The sequence below is a fragment of the Pristiophorus japonicus genome, chromosome 10, assembly GCF_044704955.1.
Source record: "Pristiophorus japonicus isolate sPriJap1 chromosome 10, sPriJap1.hap1, whole genome shotgun sequence".
NCBI classification, from domain to species: Eukaryota; Metazoa; Chordata; class Chondrichthyes; family Pristiophoridae; genus Pristiophorus; species Pristiophorus japonicus.
This window is the reverse complement of record NC_091986.1, coordinates 67,053,989-67,076,996: the sequence shown is the minus strand read 5'-3', so window position 1 is coordinate 67,076,996 and position 23,008 is coordinate 67,053,989. Positions and strand designations below refer to the sequence as shown.

The following is a 23,008-nucleotide window of genomic DNA, read 5'->3' as shown; positions in this document are numbered from 1 at the left end:
GGCCCAATTTTGTGCATCAACGGCCCACGTCCCAAAGATGCCTGAACAATTACTGACCTAATATTGCACCATGCCATTTTTCAAGCATCCATGGCAGAGACCTAAACCCGACATTCCTTAAATATGTAAATGAGCTGATGCCCCATCACAGAAATTGAGCAGTGATGAGTGGGGCAATTTGTCGGGCCTGCCTTGCTCAGGGTTTGTCAGCAGCCATCAACTATAAGATCTGATGTCAGATTCGTATTTTTCGTATGTTTTAGTACATTAAAGGTGCTATATAAATGCAAGTTATTATATATCGTGCCTTGAACATCTAACGTCTCAAGTCACTTCAGACATGTGATGAAAACTGATGACATGCCGAAGACACAGATTAGAGAATTGACGTATTGCTTGGTCAGTGAGGTGGATTTTAAGGAGAGTCTAAAAGAAGAGAGAGATGTCGAGAGGTTTAGGGAGAGAGTGGGACCTAGGAGGCTGCAGCCATGGCTTCCGATAGTAGAGGGAGGTGGGATACACAAGAGGCTCGAGTCCGAGGAATGGAATGTTGTAGGGGAGGGGTTCTAGGAGCAGAGGAGCCTACAGGATAGGGAGCAGCAAGGCCATGAAGGGAGTTAAAGAAGACTCCACAACAATTTTAACTTTGAGATAGATGCTTGCGTCGTAAAACTGGTTGTCGTGGGCACACATGTTTACGACATTACCTATTGGTCGTGTAAAGTCCTGTCCCCTCAGTACAGATTCACACGAGGCATGTCGTGAAGTCAAGGTCACTCTGGACCTGCACCTTTATTTCACAGTTCTGGAATGCTGCACTTGCCTGAGACTTGTCCTCATATACCTGTCTCTTGCAAGTGCACCCCTGGTGGTAAGATATGCTGGTGGTTACAGGTCCTATCGTATTACAGTCATGTATAGCATGTTAGGATACAGTTATATACAATAATGTAATATACATGACATCACCCTTCCCCAAGGTCTTATTGTCTTTATAGGTTCAGTCTCTCAGGTAGTCTACGCTCTCGCGTGGAGCATCTGAGTTGTGGTTCAGTGGTTTGCCTTGGTGTCTGTTTTTCTTTGGGTGTGGTTGCTGGTATCTCGCCTGGGCTGTCAGTTTTGATTGGTGTGATTGTTGACTCGCCTGAGCTGTCTGTTGGGATTGCCCTTTCCTCAGGCTGTTCCCTCTGTTAGTCCACCAGGTGTGCTGCGAGTTCCACATTGTAGTCTGCCTCTGGTTCCGCAGTGTTGTTGGTAACATAAAAACATAGAAAATAGATGTAGGAGTAGGCCATTCAACCCTTCTAGCCTGCACCGCCATTCAATGAGTTCATGGCTGAACATGCAACTTCAGTACCCCATTCCTGCTTTCTCACCATACCCCTTGATTCCCTGAGTAGTAAGGACTTCATCTAAGTCTTTTTTGACTATATTCAGTTAACTAGCCTCAACAACTTTCTGTGGTAGAGAATTCCACAGGTTCACCACTCTCTGGGTGAAGAAATTCCTCCTCATCTCGGTCCTAAATGGCTTACCCCTTATCCTCAGACTGTGTCCCCTGGTTCTGGACTTCCCCAACATTGGGAACATTCTTCCTGCATCTAACCTGTCTAAACCCATCAGAATTTTAAACGTTTCTATGAGGTCCCCTCTCATTCTTCTGAACTCCAGTGAATACAATCCCAGTTGATCCAATCTTTCTTGATAGGTCAGTCCCGCCATCCCGGAAATCAGTCTGGTGAACCTTCGCTGTACTCCCTCAATAGCAAGAATGTCCTTCCTCAGGTTAGGAGACCAAAACTGTACACAATACTCCAGGTGTGGCCTCACCAAGGCCCTGTACAACTGTAGCAACACCTCCCTGCCCCTGTACTCAAATCCCCTCGCTATGAAGGCCAACATGCCATTTGCTTTTTTAACCGCCTGCTGTACCTGCATGCCAACCTTCAATGACTGATGTACCATGACACCCAGGTCTCTTTGCACCTCCCCTTTTCCTAATCTGTCACCATTCAGATAATAGTCTGTCTCTCTGTTTTTACCACCAAAGTGGATAACCTCACATTTATCCACATTATACTTCATCTGCCATGCATTTGCCCACTCACCTAACCTATCCAAGTCGCTCTGCAGCCTCATAGAATCCTCCTTGCAGCTCACACTGCCACCCAACTTAGTGTCATCCGCAAATTTGGAGATACTACATTTAATCCCCTCGTCTAAATCATTAATGTACAGTGTAAACAGCTGGGGCCCCAGCACAGAACCTTGCGGTACCCCACTAGTCACTGCCTGCCATTCTGAAAAGTCCCCATTTACTCCTACTCTTTGCTTCCTGTCTGACAACCAGTTCTCAATCAATGTCAGCACACTACCCCCAATCCCATGTGCTTTAACTTTCCACATTAATCTCTTGTGTGGGACCTTGTCGAAAGCCTTCTGAAAGTCCAAATATACCACATCAACTGGTTCTCCCTTGTCCACTCTACTGGAAACATCCTCAAAATTCCAGAAGATTTGTCAAGCATGATTTCCCTTTCACAAATCCATGCTGACTTGGACCTATCATATCACCTCTTTCCAAATGCACTGCTATGACATCCTTAATAATTGATTCCATCATTTTACCCACTACCGATGTCAGGCTGACCGGTCTATAATTCCCTGTTTTCTCTCTCCCTCCTTTTTAAAAAAGTGGGGTTACATTGGCTACCCTCCACTCGATAGGAACTGATCCAGAGTCAATGGAATGTTGGAAAATGACTGTCAATGCATCCACTATTTCCAAGGCCACTTCCTTAAGTACTTTGGGATGCAGTCCATCAGGCCCTGGGGATTTATCGGCCTTCAATCCCATCAGTTTCCCCAACACAATTTCCCGACTAATAAGGATTTCCCTCAGTTCCTCCTCCTTACTAGACCCTCCGACCCGTTTTATATCCGGAAGGTTGTTTGTGTCCTCCTCAGTGAATACCGAACCAAAATACTTGTTCAATTGGTCCGCCATTTCTTTGTTCCCCGTTATGACTTCCCCTGATTCTGACTGCAGGGAACCTACGTTTGTCTTTACTAATCTTTTTCTCTTTACATATCTATAGAAACTTTTGCAATCTGTCTTAATGTTCCCTGCAAGCTTCTTCTCGTACTCCATTTTCCCTGCCCTAATCAAACCCTTTGTCCTCCTCTGCTGAGTTCTAAATTTCTCCCAGTCCCCGGGTTCGCTGCTATTTCTGGCCAATTTGTATGCCACTTCCTTGGCTTTAATACTATCCCTGATTTCCCTTGATAGCCACGGTTGAGCCACCTTCCCTTTTTTATTTTTACGCCAGACAGGAATGTACAATTGTTGTAGTTCATCCATGCGGTCTCGAAATGTCTGCCATTGCCCATCCACAGTCAACCCCTTCAGTATCATTCGCCAATCTATCCTAGCCAATTCACGCCTCATATCTTCAAAGTTACCCTTCTTTAAGTTCTGGACTGTGGTCTCTGAATTAACTGTTTCATTCTCCATCCTAATGCAAAATTCCACTATATTATGGTCACTCTTCCCCAAGGGGCCTCGCACAACGAGATTGCTAATTAATCCTCTCTCATTACACAACACCCAGTCTAAGATAGCCTCCCCCCTAGTTGGTTCCTCGACATATTGGTCTAAAAACCATCCCTTATGCACTCCAGGAAATCCTCCTCCACCGTATTGCTTCCAGTTTGGTTAACCCAATCTATGTGCATGTTAAAGTCACCTATTATAACTGCTGCACCTTTATTGCACGCACCCCTAATTTCATGTTTGATGCCCTCTCCAACATCACTACTACTGTTTGGAGGTCTGTACACAACTCCCACGAACGTTTTTTGTCCTTTGGTATTCTGCAGCTCTCCCCATATAGATTCCACATCATCCAAGCTAATGTCCTTCCGAACTATTGCCTTAATTTCCTCCTTAACCAGCAATGCTACCCCACCTCCTTTTCCTTTTATTCTATCTTTCCTGAATGTTGAATACCCCTGGATGTTGAGTTCCCAGCCCTGATCATCCTGGAGCCACGTCACCATAATTCCAATCACATCATATTTGTCAACATCTATTTGCACAGTTAATTCATCCACCTTATTGCGGATACTCCTTGCATTAAGACACAAAGCCTTCAGGCTTGTTTTTTTTAACACCCTTTGTCCTTTTAGAATTTTGCTGTGCAATGGCCCTTTTTGTTCTTTGCCTTGGGTTTCTCTGCCCTCCACTTTTCCTCATCTCCTTTCTGACTTTTGCTTTTGCCTCCTTTTTGTTTCCCTCTGTCTCCCTGCATTGGTTCCCATCCCCCTGCCATATTAGTTTAAATCCTCCCCAACAGCACTAGCAAACACTCCCCCTAGGACATTGGTTCCGGTCCTGCCCAGGTGCAGACCGTCCGGTTTGTACTGGTCCCACCTCCCCCAGAACCGGTTCCAATGCCCCAGGAATTTGAATCCCTCCCTGCTGCACCACTGCTCAAGCCACGTATTCATCTGCGCTATCCTGCGATTCCTACTCTGACTATCACATGGCACTGGTAGCAATCCCGAGATTACTACTTTTAAGGTCCTACTTTTTAATTTAGCTCCTAGCTCCTTAAATTCATTTCGTAGAACCTCATCCCTTTTTTTACCAATGTCGTTGGTACCAATGTGCACCACGACAACTGGCTGATCTCCCTCCCTTTTTAGAATGTCCTGCACCCGCTCCGAGACATCCTGAAGTTGGGTACTGAAGTTTCATGTTCAGCCATGAACTCGTTGAATGGCGGTGCAGGCTAGAAGGGCTGAATGGCCTGCTCCTGCACCTATTTTCTATGTTTCTATGTTTCTAACCAGGGGACATAGTCTTAGGATAAGGGGTAAGCCATTTAGGACTGAGATGAGGAGAAACTTCTTCACTCAGAGAGTTGTTAACCTGTGGAATTCCCTGCCGCAGAGAGTTGTTGATGCCAATTCATTGGATACATTCAAGAGGGAGTTAGATTATGGCCCTTACGGCTAAGGGGATCAAGGGGTATGGAGAGAAAGCAGGAAAGGGGTACTGAGGGAATGATCAGCCATGATCATATTGAATGGCGGTGCAGGCTCGAAGGGCCAAATGGCCTACTCCTGCACCTATTTTCTATGTTTCTATGTTTCTATCCTTGACCCTTGCACCAGGGAGGCAACATACCATCCTGGAGTCTCGGTTGTGGTCGCAGAAACACCTATCTATTCCCCTTACAATTGAATCCCCTATCACTATCGCTCTCCCACTCTTTTTCCTGCCCTCCTGTGCAACAGAGCCAGCCACGGTGCCATGAACTTGGCTGCTGCTGCCCTCCCCTGATGAGTCATGCCCCTCAACAGTACCCAAAGCAGTATATCTGTTTTGCAGGGGGATGACCACAGGGGACTCCTGCACTACCTTCCTTGCACTGCTCTTCCTGTTGGTCTTCCATTCCCTATCTGGCTGTGGACCCTTTCCCTGCGGTACGACCAACTCGCTACACATGATACTCACGTCATTCTCAGCATCGTGGATGCTCCAGAGTGAATCCACGCGGACCGTCAGGAGCTGGAGGTGGATACACTTCCTGCACACATAGTCGTCAGGGACACTGGAGTCATCCCTGAGTTCCCACATGGTACAGGAGGAGCATAACACCTGACCGAGCTCTCCTGCCATGACTCAACCCCTAGATACACCCAAATTGGCAACAACAATGCTAAAAGTCACTCACTGACATAGAAGAGAAAAAAGAAAAACTACTCACCAATCACCAGCCAATCACTTACCCTCTTGGCTGTGACGTCACCCCTCGATTTCTTTCTACTTCCTTTTTGCCCTCTCTCCCTGCTGCAGCTGCACAGGTACGCCTCACGCTGCCGCTGGGCCTTTTATAGGCCTCACCAACGCCAGGAACTCCCGCCTCTCGGACTGCCGCCGCCTCACGCTGCCGCTGGGCCTTTTATAGGCCTCACCAACGCCAGGAACTCCCGCCTCTCGGACTGCCGCCGCCTCACGCTGCCGCTGGGCCTTTTATAGGCCTCACCAACGCCAGGAACTCCCGCCTCTCGGACTGCCGCCGCCTCACGCTGCCGCTGGGCCTTTTATAGGCCTCACCAACGCCAGGAACTCCCGCCTCTCGGACTGCCGCCGCCTCACGCTGCCCCTGGGCCTTTATAGGCCTCACCAACGCCAGGAACTCCCGCCTCTCGGACTGCCGCCGTCTCTCGCTGCCGCTGGGCCTTTTATGGGCCTCACCAACGGCAGGAACTCCCGCCTCTCGGACTGCCGCCACCTCACGCTGCCGCTGGGCCTTTTATGGGCCTCACCAACGCCAGGAACTCCCGCCTCTTGGACTGCCGCCGTGCCTTTTATAGGCCTCACCAACGGCAGGAACTCCCGCCTCTCGGACTGCTGCCGCCTCTCGCTGCCGCTGGGCCTTTTATAGGCCTCACCAACGCCAGGAACTCCCGCCTCTCGGACTGCCGACGCCTCTCGCTACCGCTGGGCCTTTTATAGGCCTCACCAACGCCAGGAACTCCCGCCTCTTGGAAGTAGTGAAGATGTGTGGCTCTCGCACATATTTGGTCAAGATGTTTGATCATGGATGGGTTAGGGTTGTTCACATTGATCGTATTTTACCTACAGATGTGGAAGGAGTTGAAAGTTGGAATGATTTGATTATTTCTGATGAGTCAGATAGTCTTGTTACGAGTAGAGTACCAGTAGAAAATCCTACAGATGTACGAGATACAAATTCAAGACAAAGTCAGAATTTAAGTCTGAGTCCGAGTTAGGTAGACAAACAGTCTGAAGTTGTAAAGAGTCAAAATGTCAATCAAGGGTTGCCCTTGGAGAAAAACTCTCCTTGGGCTTAGCCGAGAATGAGTCTAATTTCAAAATCAAGTTCAGAAAATTCTGTTCGAGAGCGAAGGTATGTATCCTCTTCGAAACAGAAAACCAGTGGTTAAGTTTGATTGGTAAATATGGCAAAATAAGTCCATATCTTTTGTTGTGTATAACCATGCAAGTTATGTAGGATGATTATTTTATGATTACTTCTTCATTAAGGAGGGCAAAGTGTAATATAGCTCTACCTAGTGGACTACTGTAGTAATGCAACTACTGCGAGTAGATAAGAAAAGGGTCATGTGATGTAGTCACATTATATGTATTGGAGCCATTTTGTGTAGTGTGTTTGTTAGTGATGTTCTAAAGAAAAGATTACAATGCCCCTGCACCGAAGTTATTGGTAATGACAAATACTCATTTCAGCTTTGAACTTCTGTTACCTATATGCCAATCTTAAAAATAATTCGTTAAGAAACATTGTTTCACCATTTTAATCTGCCATTACTATCTGTTGTAAACATTAGTGCAATGCCAACAGCTTTGACGATAAGTGTTTTATCTGCAGTTTCTGCATGTACCCAGCAGCTTCCTGGCGAAGTTTACCCGCCAACCCACCAAGCTCGCGAGCCACGCTCCGGCACGTGTTTCTCACTGCGTCAAATATCACCAAGCAACGCGTTTACAGAGCGTCACACAATGGCCTTGCCTATCGGATAGCAAAGGGCAGAAATTGCGCCGTTACTTTTTTAAAATTAAAAAAAACACTACATCTGAAGTACCAAAGTGAATAGATGGTTATTCTTTTTAATACCTTCCATTATTTCCCCCTCTATTTTTGAACATTGTTATAAAATGTATTTTCTAGACAGCCCAGCCCCCCGCACCCCCCCTCCCCCCCGCCGCTGATGGGATAACCCGGACAGGCTGCCTGCTGTGACCCAACAATAGTCAGTGAGGCCGGCGGCAGCCGGGCCGCGCCGCCAGCGGCTTTTATCGCTGACAGTATTGCACTGACTGCGGACGTGCTTTTTATTGGAGCAAATTTGTTAATTTATCAACAGTTTTGTGTTCTTCTTTGTTTCTTGTATATTATTCTCTATTCTCTCTTGTTTTATCTCGGTCGTCTTCCTTGAGCAGGCGCGCTCAGGCGCGGTGTCGGTCTGCCGACCATGTTTGAGGACATGTTCGACGACTTTATGGAAATGACCAGCGATTTCTACTCGACATGGTGGGCCAGTCCTCCGCCGCCGCCAGAATCATTCTTCCACTATCTATTCGGCATCGGATTCTTTGAGACTGTGACGTTCCTGCGCAGCACGTACATGGGCATCATCACCTTGGTGATGCTGTGTCTGTTATTTGTGAGCTTCCTCATGCAGATCATGGTGGTCTGCATGTACCTGATTTACTGGTGGAAGGAGTGGAAGCAAAAACATTCAATGGCGTCGCTGAAGCCGGCTATATCCGATTCGCCTCACTCCACGTGTCACCAGGTGCGTGTATGGGGTTGGGCTTTATTTTGCTAGGAAGCACTGGACCCCATTACATTTGCCTTCTGGATCTAGCATCTCTGCTGAACCCATCCTCTGCGATAGGAGGCTCCACCCCACCCCCACAACGAGGCCTCCGATCTGCCACAAGGCCACTCACCAAACCCCACCCCCATGTTACTCATCTCCCTCTGATGCTCACCTGGCCCTCCGATGCTCACCTGTCCCCTATCCCACCACCCCCATGCTCCTCTGGCCCCCGATCATTCCTGAATCCCTCCATTCCCTTGCTACTCTGACCCACGATTGTGCCTGACCCCACCCTTGCTTCTTTGGACCCTGAATTGGCACTTCAGCCCCAATCAATGCTGATTTCTTCCCCCACTCCTCCTCCAGGCCCCCAGTGATCCCTCCCTCCTCTCTGCGGCCTAGTGCCATGGGTCTACCCGCCCACAGCCAGCCAGCCTCATAATCTGTTAAATTCGGAAAGACCTGCGGGATTCCTGTTCTCCCATGTTTCCTGACCGCTTTCGAGTACCTGGCTCCCAACCTGCCAAATATTTAAAATTCAGGCCAATATCTTCAATCCCTACCACAACTGCGTTCCTTAGCCACTGACTCCATTCCTCTCCCTGGCAACTGTCTGAGGCTGCACCAGTCTGTTCGCAAACTTGATGTTGTTTTTGACCCTGAGATGAGCTTCTGGCTACATATCCATGCCATCACTAAGACCGTCTATTTCCACTTGCGTAACTCCGCCCTGCTTCTGCTCATCTGCTGAAACCCTCACCATGCTTTTGATGCCTCCAGACTTGACTATTCCAACGCGCTCCTGACTGAGTTCCTATTTTCCACCCTCCATAAACTTAAGTTCATGCAGAATTCTGCTGTCCGTATCCGAAGCCGTACCATGTCCCGTTCATCCATCGTCCCTGTGCTCGCTGACATACGTTGACTCTATTTCACTGCAATCTTCATGTACAGTCACATATGCTTCCTGTTCAACTCAGAATACAGCCATTTAAATACCGCTGCAGCCTTTTAAATGCTGAAGCAGCACTATAAAGTTCTTCATAGTTCGTGCATTCACACAAGCAACCCACAGTTCGAGCAGAAGAATAAGTTAACCACAGACCTGTATACAACATTAGTTAGGCCCCAGCTTGAGTACTGTGTACAGTTCTGGTCACCACATTACAGGAAAGATTAGAGAGTACAGAGGAGATTTATGAGGATGTTGCCAGGACTGGAAAATTTTAACTGAGGAAAGATTGAATAGGCTGGGGTTGTTTTCTCTGGAACAAAGGAGGGTGAGGGGAGATTTAATTGAGGTGTCTAAAATTATGAGGGGCCTAGATGGAGTGGCTAGGAAGGATCTAATTCCCTTTGCAGAAGGATTAGAGGGAAGATGAGAAAAAAGATCACCCAGAGCATGGTGGGGGTCTGGAACTCACTGTCTGAATGGATAGTGGAGGCAGAAACCCTCAGAGCATTTAAAAATTACTTGGATGTGCACAAAGAGCTGTGAGCTACAGGGCTACGGACCTAGTGCTGGAAGGTAGGATTAGGCTGGGTAGTTCTTTTTCAACTGGACACAATGGGCTGAATGGCCTGCTGTGTCGTAATTTTTCTATTCTATAAATTATACATGTCCCTCATCGCATTTTTATGCTGCTTGCACTTTGTTATGGCATGTCCTGGTGGAGCTGACCTCATTATGGGCTGGACTTGCTTTCTTCTATTGACCTGTAGCAGTTTTTCCGATTGGTCTTGCTGACCATGCTGAGGACTCATAAGAACATAAGAATTAGGAACAGGAGAAGGCCATCTAGCCCCTCGAGCCTGCTCCGCCATTCAATAAGATCATGGCTGATCTGGTCGTGGACTCAGCTCCACTTACCCGCCCTCTCCCCGTAACCCTTAATTCCCTTATTGATTAAAAATCTATCTTTGACTTGAAAACATTCAATGAGCCAGCCTCAACTGCTTCCTTGGGCAGAGAATTCCACAGATTCACAACCCTCTGGGAGAAGAAATTCCTTCTCAACTCGGTTTTAAATTGGCTCCTCCGTATTTTGAGACTGTGCCCCCTAGTTCTAGTCTCCCCCACCAATGGAAACAACCTCTCTGCCTCTATCTTGTCTATCCCTTTCATGATTTTAAATGTTTCTATAAGATCACCCCTCATCCTTCTGAACTCCAAGGAGTAAAGACCCAGTCTACTCAATCTATCATCATAAGGTAACCCCCTCATTTCTTGAATCAGCCTAGTGAATCATCTCTGTACCCCTTCCAAAGCTAGTATATCCTTCCTTAAGTAAGGTGACCAAAACTGCACGCAGTACTCCAGGTGCGGCCTTACCAATACCTTATACAGTTGCAGCAAGACCTCCCTGCTTTTGTACTCCATCCCTTTCGCAATGAAGGCCAACATTCCATTTGCCTTCCTGATTACCTGCTGCACCTGCAAACTAAGAGTTTCATGCACAAGGACCCCCAGGTCCCTCTGCACCACAGCATGTTGTAATTTCTCCCCATTCAAATAATATTCCCTTTTACTGTTTTTTTTCCCCAAGGTGGATGACCTCACACTTTCCGACATTGTATTCCATCTGCCAAACCTTAGCCCATTCGCTTAACCTATCCAAATCTCCTTGCAGCCTCTCTGTGTCCTCTACACAACCCGCTTTCCCACTAATCTTTGTGTCATCTGCAAATTTTGTTACACTACACTCTGTCCCCTCTTCCAGGTCATCTATGTATATTGTAAACAGTTGTGGTCCCAGCACTGATCCCTGTGGCACACCACTAACCACCGATTTCCAACCTGAAAAAGACCCATTTATCCCGGCTCTCTGCTTTCTGTTAGCCAGCCAATTCTCGATCCGTGCTAATACATTTCCTCTGACTCCGCGTACCTTTGTCTTCTGCAGTAACCTTTAGTGTGGCACCTTATCGAATGCCTTTTGGAAATCTAAATACACCACATCCATCGGTACACCTCTATCCACCATGCTCGTTATATCAAAGAATTCCAGTAAATTAGTTAAATATGATTTCCCCTTCATGAATCCATGTTGCGTCTGCTTGATTGCACTATTCCTATCTAGATGTCCCGCTATTTCTTCCTTAATGATAGTTTCAAGCATTTTCCCCACTACAGATGTTAAACTAACTGGCCTATAGTTACCTGCCTTTTGTCTGCCCCCTTTTTTAAACAGAGGCGTTACATTAACTGCTTTCCAATCTGCTGGTACCTCCCCAGAGTCCAGAGAATTTTGGTAGATTATAACGAATGCATCTGCTATAACTTCCGCCATCTCTTTTAATACCCTGGGATGCACTTCATCAGGACCAGGGGACTTGTCTACCTTGAGTCCCATTAGCCTGTCCAGCACTATCCCCCGAGTGATATTGATTATCTCAAGGTCCTCCCTTCCCACATTCCCGTGACCAGCAATTTTTGGCATGGTTTTTGTGTTTTCCACTGTGAAGACCAAAGCAAAATAATTGTTTAAGGTCTCAGCCATTTCCACATTTCCCATTATTAAACCCCCCTTGTCATCTTCTAAGGGACCAACATTTACTTTAGTCACTCTTTTCCGTTTTATATATCGGTAAAAGCTTTTACTATCTGTTTTTATGTTTTGCGCAAGTTTACTTTCGTAATCTATCTTTCCTTTCTTTATTGCTTTCTTAGTCATTCTTTGCTGTCATTTAAAAGTTTCCCACGAACCTTGGCCACCTTATACGCATTGGTTTTTAATTTGATACTCTCCTTTATTTCCTTGGTTATCCACGGCTGGTTATCCCTTCTCTTACTGCCCTTCTTTTTCACTGGAATATATTTTTGTTGAGCACTATGAAAGAGCTCCTTAAAAGTCCTCCACTGTTCCTCAATTGTGCCACCGTTTAGTCTGTGTTCCCAGTCTACTTTAGCCAACTCTGCCCTCATCCCATTGTAGTCCCCGTTGTTTAAGCATAGTACGCTCGATTGAGACACTACTTCCTCACCCTCAATCTGTATTACAAATTCAACCATACTGTGATCACTCATTCCGAGAGGATCTTTTACTAGGAGATCGTTTTATTATTCCTGTTTCATTACACAGGACCAGATCTAAGATAGCTTTCTCCCTTGTAGGTTCTGTAACATACTGTTCTAAGAAAGAATCCCGTATGCATTCTATTAATTCCTCCTCCAGGCTACCCTGTGCGATTTGATTTGACCAATCGATATGTAGGTTAAAATCCCCCATGATTACTGCCGTTCCTTTTTCACATGCCTCCATTGTTCCCTTGATTATTGCCTGCCCCACCGTGAAGTTATTATTTGGGGGCCTATAAACTGCCCCCACCAGTGACTTTTTCCCCTTACTATCTCTAATCTCCACCCACAATGATTCAAAATTTTGTTCGTTAGAGCCAATATCGTCTCTCTCAACTGCCCTGATATCATCCTTTATTAACATAGCTACCCCACCTCCTTTCCCTTCTTGTCTATCTTTCCGAATTGTCAGGTACCCCTGTATGTTTAATTCCCAGTGTTGGCCACACTGCAACCACGTTTCTGTAATGGCCACCAAATCATACCCATTTGTAATGATTTGTGCCGTCAACTCATTTACTTTATTTCGAATGCTGCGTGTGTTTAGGTAGAGTGTTTTAATACTAGTTTTTAAACCATGATTTTTAGTTTTGACCCCTCCTGCAGCCCCTTTATATTCATACATATTGTCCCTTCCTATCACCTTGTGGTTTACACTTACCCCAGTGCGACTCTGCTCTGTTGCCTCCTGCCTTTTGCATTCTTTCTTGGGGTCCTGTTGATCTGAGCTCTCACCCACTCTAACTAGCTCAGAGCCCTCTCCTGGGTTCCGAATACTCCTCGCATTGAGGCACCGAGCTTTCATGCTTGCCTTTTTATTACACTTTGACCCTTTAGAATTTTGCTGTACAGTGGCCCTTTTTGTTTTTTGCCTTAGGTTTCTCTGTCCTCCACTTTTACTCATCTCCTTTCTGTCTTTTGCTTCTGTCTCCATTTTGTTTCCCTCTGTCTCCCTGCATTGGTTCCTCTCCCCCTGCCATATTAGTTTAACTCCTCCTCAACAGCACTAGCAAACACTCCCCCAGGACATTGGTTCCGGTCCTGCCCAGGTGCAGGCCGTCCAGTTTGTACTGGTCCCACCTCCCCCAGAACCGGTTCCAATGCCCCAGGAATTTGAATCCCTCCCTGCTGCACCACTGCTCAAGCCACGTATTCATCTGAGCTATCCTGCGATTCCTACTCTGACTAGCACGTGGCACTGGTAGCAATCCCGAGATTACTACTGTTGAGGTCCTACGTTTTAATTTAGCTCCTAGCTCCTTAAATTCGTTTCGAAGGACCTCATCCCTTTTTTTACCAATGTCGTTGGTACCAATGTGCACCACGACAACTGGCTGTTTACCCTCCCTTTTCAGAATGTCCTGTACCCGCTCAGAGACATCCTTAACCCTTGCACCAGGGAGGCAACATACCATCCTGGAGTCTCGGTTGCGGCCGCAGAAACCCCTATCTATTCCCCTTACAATTGAATCCCCTATCACCATCGCTCTCCCACTCTTTTTCCTGCCCTCCTGTGCAGCAGAGCCAGCCACGGTGCCATGAACGTGGCTGCTGCTGCCCTCCCCTGATGAATCATCCCCCTCAACAGTACTCAAAGCGGTGTATCTGTTTTGAAGGGGGATGGCTGCAGGGGACGCCTGCACTACCTTCCTTGCACTGCTCTTCCTGCTGGTCTTCCATCCCCTATCTGGCTGTGGACCCTTCACCTGCGGTAAGACCAACTCGCTACACGTGCTACTCACGTCATTCTCAGCATTGTGGATGCTCCAGAGTGAATCCACCCTCAGCTACAATTCCGCAACGCGGACCGTCAGGAGCTGGAGGCGGATACACTTCCCAGACATGTAGTCGTCAGGGACACAGAAGTGTCCCTGAGTTCCCACATGGTACAGGAGGAGCATATCACGTGACCGAGCTCTCCTGCCATGACTTAACCCTTAGATACACTTAAATTGGCAACAACAATGCGAAAGTTTACTCACTGTTATAGAAGAGAAAAAAGAAAAACTACTCACCAATCACCAGCCAATCACTTACCCCCTTGGCAGTGACATCACCTTTCTGTTTCTTTCTACTTTTTTCCCTTCTCCCTGTAGCTGCACAAGCACGCCTCAGCGACGCACATCCCGACTGCTGATCTCGCGGCCTTTATAGGCCTCTCGCCGACCCCGGACTCACGCCTCAGCGTCGCACCTCCCGACTGCTGATCTCCTGGCCTTTATAGGCCTCCCACCGACCCCAGACTCACGCCTCAGCGTCGCACCTCCCGACTGCTGATCTCGTGGCCTTTATAGGCCTCCCACCGACCCTGGACTCACACCTCAACGACGCACACACAGGCTGCAGACCACAAAGTTCCTCTTCTTCCAAACCAGCCTCTCTGTTGAATTGCTCCCTCCCGCCCCTAGCCCAGGCCGAGTGGCCTCCCAGTGCATTCTCCCGCCCCTAGCCCAGGCCGAGTGGCCTCCCAGTGCATTCTCCCGCCCCTAGCCCAGGCCGAGTTGCCGCCCAGTGCGTTCTCCCGCCCCTAGCCCAGGCCGAGTGGCTTCCCAGTGCGTTCTCCCGACCCTAGACCAGGCCGAGTGGCCTCCTGCACCAACCCGCTGCCTTCCCGTGCCGAGTGCAGAAAGGTGAATTGGAGTTCGATCCGGAAGGTAGGACTTTAATTTTTTATTTCTTCTTATTTTAATCGTGCGAAGGCAGGATGGTTTTGCAAGTCTGTTCCCTAAGACTTGGTTGGTTCGGGCTCACGTCCTCTCCGCTTCCCGCCCCTATCCCAGGCCGAATGGTCTCCGATGTACTTACTTGCGCCGATTTCTTTAACTCTCCGCAAGGGTTTTCTCGAGTGGCCACATACGCTGGCTTAAGCAGAAATAGAGTAACTATTAGCTGGCCAAAGTTTCCTTAATGGCCAGAATGTGAGTAGGTGGCTGGTAACGCCCCCTTTTGAGAAAAAAGAACTTACCCAAAAAAACTTAACTTAAGTGAGTTATGCTGGTGCAAATTGATTGGGAAAACTGGGGATTTTTAAGTTAGGCCAGAAAAAGCAGCCTACTCCAAAAAAAAGGGAGCAAATACTGGGGAAAATTGAGCCCTATATGTGCACATTTGAGTAATGTTTAAATGTGATGAGGGTTTCTGCCTCTACCATCCTTTCAGGTAATGTGAACCCATTGCACCAGCCTGTCTGCCTTCTTGAAGTCTCTCACTATCCTCCTCACTGTTCACTATACTTCCAAATTTTGTGTCATCTACAAATTTTGAAATTGTGCCCTGTACACCCTAGTCCAAGTCATTAATATATATCAAGAAAATCAGTGGTCCTAGTACTGACCTCTGGGGAACACCACTGCATACCTTCCTCCAGTCCGAGAAACAACCGTTCACCTCATCTCTCTGCTTCCTTCACTTAGCCAATTTTGTATCCATGCTGTCCCTTTTATTCCATGCGCCTTTTGGAAGTCCATGTACACCACATTAACTGCATTGCCCTCATCAGCCCTCTCTGTTAACTCATCAAAAAGTATCAATTAAGTTAGTACTGTGGAAGCACTACTCTCTTCGTGTGGAAAATGGCGATGGCGCATTGCCCTCTCCAGGTTTGTGACGGAATACGTGCACTGCCGCCCTGCACTACACGTGCAGCACTACACAGACAGAATTTTCCACCCCCTCCTCGTGTTTTTAAACCCAAGAGTTTCAGCTCAACCATTTGTGACTTCTACCTGCAGATCCACCACAGTAACTGGGAGGGAGAGGGGGGAGGGGTTGGTCATAGGATAGGGCAGAGGTGGAGGAAAGTGGTGGTGGTGCTGATGATGATTAGGAGGAACAACTGCAATGAGATCACTATCTCCTTGTCAACTATTTTGATCATCAGGAGGATGATAATGAATAGGAAAGTGAAGTTGGACTCTGACCCTTTCTATGAATTCCCACACAGACCTGTTCCTCTACCTCAACCCCCTCCAATTCATAAGAACGTAAGAAATAGGAGCAGGAGTAGGCCATTTGACCCCTCGAGCCTGCTCCTCCATTCAATAAAATCATGGCTGATCTGATCTTGGCCTCAACTCCACTTCCCTGCCCTCTCCCCATAACCCTTGACTCCCTTATCATTCAGAAACCTGTCTATCTACACTGCAAATATGTTCAATGATCCAGCCTCCACAGCACTCTGGGGAACAGAATTCCAAAGATTTACGACCCTCAGAAGAAATTCCTCCTCATTTTAAATGGGCAACCCCTTATTCTTAACTATGCCCCCTAGTTCTAGATTCCCCCATGAGTGGAAACATCCTCTCTGCATCTACCTTGTCGAGCCCCTTCAGTATCATATATGTTTCAATAAGATCACTTCTCAGTTTTCTAAACTCCAATGAGTATAGGCCCAAACTGCTTAACTTCATATGACAACACCTTCATCTCAGGACTCAACCTCATGAACCTTCTCTGAACTGCTTCCAATGCAAGTATGTCCCTCCTTAAATAAAGAGACCAAAACTGTACACAGTACTCCAGGTGTGATCTCACCAACATCCTGTACAGTTGTAGGAGGACTTCCCTACTTTTACACTCCATCCCACTTGCAATAAAGCCAACATTGCATTTGCCTTCCTAATTAGTTGCTGTGCCTGCATGCTAACTCTTTGTGTTTCATGTACAAGGACCCCCAGATCCCTCTGTACTGCAGCATTTTGTAATCTCCCCATTTAAATAATTTGCTTTTTTATTTTTCCTACCAAAGTCGATAATCTCACATTTTCCCACATTATACTCCATTTGCCAAATTTTTGCCCACTCACTTAGCCTATCTATATCCCTTTTCAGATTCTTTGCATCCTCCTCACAACTTGCTTTCCCACCTATCTTTGTGTCATGAGCAAATTAGACTACATTACACTCGGTTCCTTCATCCAAGTCATTAATATTGATTGTAAATAGTTGAGGCCCCAGCACTGATCCCTGTGGCACCCCACTAGTTACAGTTTGCCAACCTGAAAATGACCCATTTATCCTCAACTCTCTGTTTTCTGTTAGCCAATCCTCTATCCATGCTAATATATTACCTCCAATCCCGTGAGCTCTTGTGCAGTAACCTTTTATGTGGCACCTTATCAAATGCCTTCTGGAAATCCAAATACATAACATCTACTGTTTCCCCTTTATCCACCCTGCTCGTGACATCCTCAAAGAACTCCAGCAAATTTGTCAAACATGATTTCCCTTTCATAAAACCATGTTGACTCTGCTTGACTGCATTATAATTTTCTAAATGTCTACTACTTCCTTAATAATGGACTCCAGCATTTTCCAAATGGCAGATGTTAGGCTAACTGGTTCATGGTTTCCTACTTTCTGTCTCCCTCCTTCTTTACATGAGGGCATTCCATTTGCGGTTTTCCAACCCGCTGGGACCTCTCCAGAATCCATGGAATTTTGGTAGATTGCATCCACTATCTCTTTTAAGACCCTAGGATGCAGGCCATCAGGTCCAGGGGACTTGTCCACCCTTAGTCCCATTAGTTTGCCTAGTACTTTTTGCTCAAGTGATAGTGTTTGTTTTAAGTTCCTCTCCCACAATAGCCCTTGCTGATCCATTATTGGGAGGCTTTTAGAGTCTTCTGCCGTGAAGACAGATACAAAATATTTGTTCAAAATCTCTGCCATTTCCCCATTTCCCATTATTAATTTCCCCAGTCTCATCCTCTAAGCGACCAACTTTACTTTAGCTAGGTTTATCGTTCTCTTGGAGTCTTTCTTTCTCACTGGAATATATCTTTGCTGAGAATTCTGAAATATCTCCTTAAATGTTTGTCATTGTTTTTCTACCGTCTTACCCTTTAATCTATTATCCTATTAGCCAACTCTGCCTTCATACCTTTTGTATTTGCCGGTATTTAAGTTCAGGACTTGAGTTTGAGACCTAGCTTCTCCACCCTCAAACTGAATTTGAAATTCCACCATGCTATGATCACTCTTCCCAAGAGGATCTTTCACTAAGAGATCATTAATTAATCCAAACTCATTATACATTACCAGATTGAAAATAGCCTGCTCCCTGGTTGGTTCCACAATGTATTTTTTGAAGAAACCATTCCACAGACACTATGAACTCTTCCAGGCTACCTTTGCCAACTTGATTTGTCCAATTATTATGAAGATTAAAATTGCACATGATTATTGCCGTACCTTTCTTACAAGCTTCCATTATTTCTTGATTTATACCCTGTCCCACAGTGTGGCTACTGTTAGGGGGCCTATAGACCACTCTCACCAGTGACTTACTTCCCTTATTATTTCTTATCTCTACCCAAACTGATTCTACATCATGATCCTCTGAGCCAATGTCATTTTTCACTACTGCACTGATCTTATCTTTTATTAACAGAGCTACACCACCTCACTTTTCCTTTCTGCTTATCCTTCCAAAAAGGCAAATAACCCTGAATATTCAGTTCTCAGCCTTGGTCACCTTGCAACCACATCTCTAACGGCAATCAGATCATACCCATTTATTTCTATTTGTGCCGTCAACTCATCTTGTTAGGAATGCTGTGTGCATTCAGATAAAGAGCTTTTAACTTTCCTGACTCTGACTCTTTCTGATGCTTTCTTATGTGTATACGCTCTGTCCCTTCCTGTCACACTCTGGTTATCATTACCCCTATCGCTACCCTGCACATTTGCCTTCTCCTTTCTCTTTGACTTTTTACATTTCTGCTCACTGGATCCCTCCCCGCTACCCCACCCTCCACCCCCACTACAGGTGCAGAGTCGAGAATCCGGAGTTTCGGACTTGGGATGATCGGTGGCAGGGTCGTTCGGAATCCGAAAATGTTCCGGAATCCGGACCCGACGACCCTGCCGACCTCGGGGCCTCCTCAGCGGGGCCTGCCCGAACACCACCTCGGCAGGGCCGGCCCGCCCGATGACAACCTCCTCGGCGGGGCGGGGCCGCCCCTGCTCGACCACCTCCTCGGCGAGACCCCTGCTCGACAACAATCTCCTCGGCGGGGCCCGCCCGACGACATCCTCGGTGAGGCCAGACCACCCCAACAGCTCCTCGGCGGGAATCCTCCCCACTTTCTGACGTTCCGAAATCCAGAAATACCCGAACCTGGATTCGTGACGTCAGAAACGGGTCGAAAGTCTGGAAAAACCCGGAATCTGGAACGGCTTCAGTCCCGAGGGTTCCGGATTTTAGGCGCTGCACCTGTATTTAGTTTAAAGCCCTATCTACAACCCTAGTTATTCAATTCACCTCGAGACTGGTCCCAGCCTGGTTCAAGTAAAGCCTGTCTCGATGGAACAGCTCCCTCGTATCCCAGTACTAGTGCCCCATGAATTGAAACCCATTTCTCCCACACCAATCTTTGAGCCGCGCGTTCAACTCTCTGATCTTATTTACGCTATGCATATTTACTCGTGGCTCAGGTAGTAATCCAGAGATTATTACCTTTGTGCTTCTACTTTTTAATTTAGCCCCTAGCTGCTTATACTCCCTCAGCAGAACCTCTATCTTTGTCCTACCTACGTCGTTGGTACCTACGTGGACCACGACAACTGGATCTTTTCCCTCCCAGTCCAAGTCTCTCTCCAGCCCAGAGGAGATGTCCTTAATCCTGGCACCGGGCAGGCAACTCTATCTTCGGGACTCGTGCTCTCGGCTGCAGAGAACAGTATCTATCCCCCTAACTATACTGTCCCCTACCACTATCACATTCCTTTTTACTGCCCAAACTTGAATGGCCCCTGTACCACGGTGCTGTGGTCAGTTTGCTCATCCTTCCTACAGTCCCTGCTCTCCCTCCCTGCAGTCCCTGCTCTCGTCCACACATGGAGTAAGAACCTCATCCGTGTTAGATAATTGCAAGGGCTGAGGCTCCTCCATCACTACATTCTGGGTCACCATACCTGCCTCACTCGTAATCACACCCTCCTGTCCCTGACCATGGACCAAATTTGAATTATTTAACCTAAGGGGTGTGACTGCCTGGTGAAACACCGCGTCCAGGTAACTCTTCCCCCTCCCAGATATGTCGCAGACTTTGAAGCTCGAACCCCAGTTCATCAACTTGAAGCCGAAGTTCCTTGAGCAGCCAACACTTACTGCAGATGTGGTCGCCGTGGATCACGCTGGTGTCCACCAGCTCCCACATGTTTCAGCTGCAACATACCACATGCCCCTGCCATTTCTAATGTCTTTTATTTAATTAATTAAGTTTTCAAGTTTTGAATGTTTAGTTTTTAATCCCGGCTCTCAATTTAAAGCAATGACCAAGAAAAAGAGAGAAATACTGACCAACCAATCAATTCCCCGCTTTCCTGTGACATCATGCTTTGATTTCTTTTTACTTCTTACCCTCCCAGGTCGGTTGGTGCTGCTCCGGAATCTCCCGTTCCGATCTGGTCTCGCGCTGTTTTCGGACGCTCTTGTGTCACTTGTTTCTTCACTCCCAGGCACCAGCTCATATAAATTTTCCTGTTGGGGCAGCTAGATATTGTCAGTGAGGATGTGATGCCTGGTGATTCACAGAGCAGAAGGAAGTGGGTGAGGATGTGCCACCTTCCCAGCGCAGGCTCCCTGTGGTTCCAGAGGCGTGGGACCAAGAACTCTTCGATATTCATCTGAACAGCAGGATGTTTGAGGAGTACCATACCTATGTGCTGGCTCGGAGAATATGTAGCAACTGGCAATTTTGACTTTTAAGCCTACAGCTGTCTTGTGGCAACATCAGGGAAGCTTTATCTTTGTTGCAGGCACCAATGGAGTGTGTGGGAGCTTCATTGGAATCTGCTGTAGACATCTGCGCTGCAGTGCCGTTGACCTTCATATCATAAATTTAATTGAGCACTCGGGAATTAGTGGCCCAAAAGTGGGAAAGGCCATAAAAGGACAGAGCGATTTAATGGTGGAATACTACCAAAAACAGTTTCTGCCTGATTTTTTTTCCACATAAATGTACTTACTCCAATTATGTAGTACAAATATGGCAAGGAAATTCACTCCCTATGTTCTTAGTCCAACAGAGAAAGAAACAAACATTGCTTAATTAGGATACTGTGGATACTGGAATCTGAAATACCTTGAAGTTCTGCTCTTCCCTCAGACGGGATTCCTGTTTGTCTCTTTTACCTTGTTCATCTTCATTGCTTTCTGTTTCCCTTCTTGTGTTCGATCAAGTATCTGCCAAAACTCGTTTTCACAGCCACATCTCTTTCCTCAGTAACTGTTTCCATATCTGACTTAATCCACGTGGATTCCAACTGAAATTCCACCCTTCATGTTTTGGATGCACTCAGGATTACAGATATCTGTGAGATATTCAACGTTCCTCGAACCACTGCTCTCGCCGCATCCCGAGATCCACACTCAATGCTATGCGCCGTCACAAGTGCACTCTCGACCTCTCTCTTCAGCAGCACCGACTAAGCTGTCCTGGTCCGCAGTTCCATTTCATCCTTCGTCACATCCAGCACTTTAACAAAAAACTTTTTCTCTTCCTTTCAGGTGTCAAGGATCATAAGCTTCAACAACTCTTGGATGCCAACACCCCTCCGAAACCACCACCTCCTTCACTTCCCTCTGATCCCATCCCTTCCAATCTCATCCCTGCCATGTTTTCACTGTCCCCTCTGATCTTCCCCCCTCTGACCCCGAACGATCAGTCCTCAGCAAAGGCCTGAGCTTCATCCGCTTATGCCTCCACCTTAATGAATTTCGAGCTCAGCACGACGCTCAGCTCTTTTTCCGCCCACTTCTTCGGCCAGGAGTCTTTCCTCTGCACAGCTGACCTTTCCCATTTTCAGAATTCTCGCTCTACTTGGACCCCTCCTTCTGGCCTCTTGTCCTCTAGATCTCTTCATTGCAAACCGCCGATGAGACTCAATTTCTCTGCTCCCCTCACTCACTCCAACCTACCTACCTTCCTCTGAACTTGCAGCACTCCGCGTTCTCAGATCCAACACCAACTTTGTCATTAAACCTGCCGACAAGGGTAGTTCTGTTGTTTGATGAACCGACCTCTACCTTGCAGAGGCTAATTGCCAAATCTCTGACAGCTCCTCCTACCTCTCCTTGGACCATGATCCCACAACCAAACATCAAGCCATCATTTCCTATACCATCACTGACCTCATCTCCTCTGGAGATCTTCCCTCCACAGCCACCAACCTCGTAGTTCCCCAGCCCTGCACAGCCCATTTCTACCTCCTTCCCAAGATCCACCAACAGGACTGCACCGTTAGACCCATCGTTTCAGCCTGTTCAGTTCTTCCTATCTCAACTCTATTTTATTCTCCTCTTGTCCAGTCTCTTCCCACCTATATCAGCGACTCGTCCGATGCCCTCCGCCACTTTTAACAGTTTCCAATTTCCTGGCCCCAACCATCTCCTTTTCACTGGATGTACAATCCCTCTACACTTCCATCCCCCACCAGGATGGCCTGAGGGCATTCCGCTTCTTACTCGAGCTGGCGCCCAACCAGTCCCCATCCACAAACACCCTCACCCGCCTGGCTGAACGTCTTGTCAAATTGAACAACTTC

The 23,008-nt window shown here is 47.0% G+C and overlaps 1 protein-coding gene across 6 annotated transcripts in view; it reads left to right on the top strand.

Moving 5' to 3' along the window:
- The first annotated feature begins 7,810 nt into the window (after window positions 1-7,810).
- Window positions 7,811-23,008, top strand: part of LOC139275006 (uncharacterized) — a 486,480-nt gene continuing 471,282 nt past the window's right edge. For all 6 annotated transcript variants that reach the window (XR_011595651.1, XR_011595652.1, XM_070891859.1 and 3 more), the window contains exon 1: window positions 7,811-8,352. Coding sequence is in view for 4 of the 6 variants with exons in the window: in XM_070891859.1 (XP_070747960.1) it covers window positions 8,029-8,352 (324 nt within the window). In the remaining 2 variants the exon portion in view is untranslated. The remainder of the gene's footprint in view (window positions 8,353-23,008) is intronic.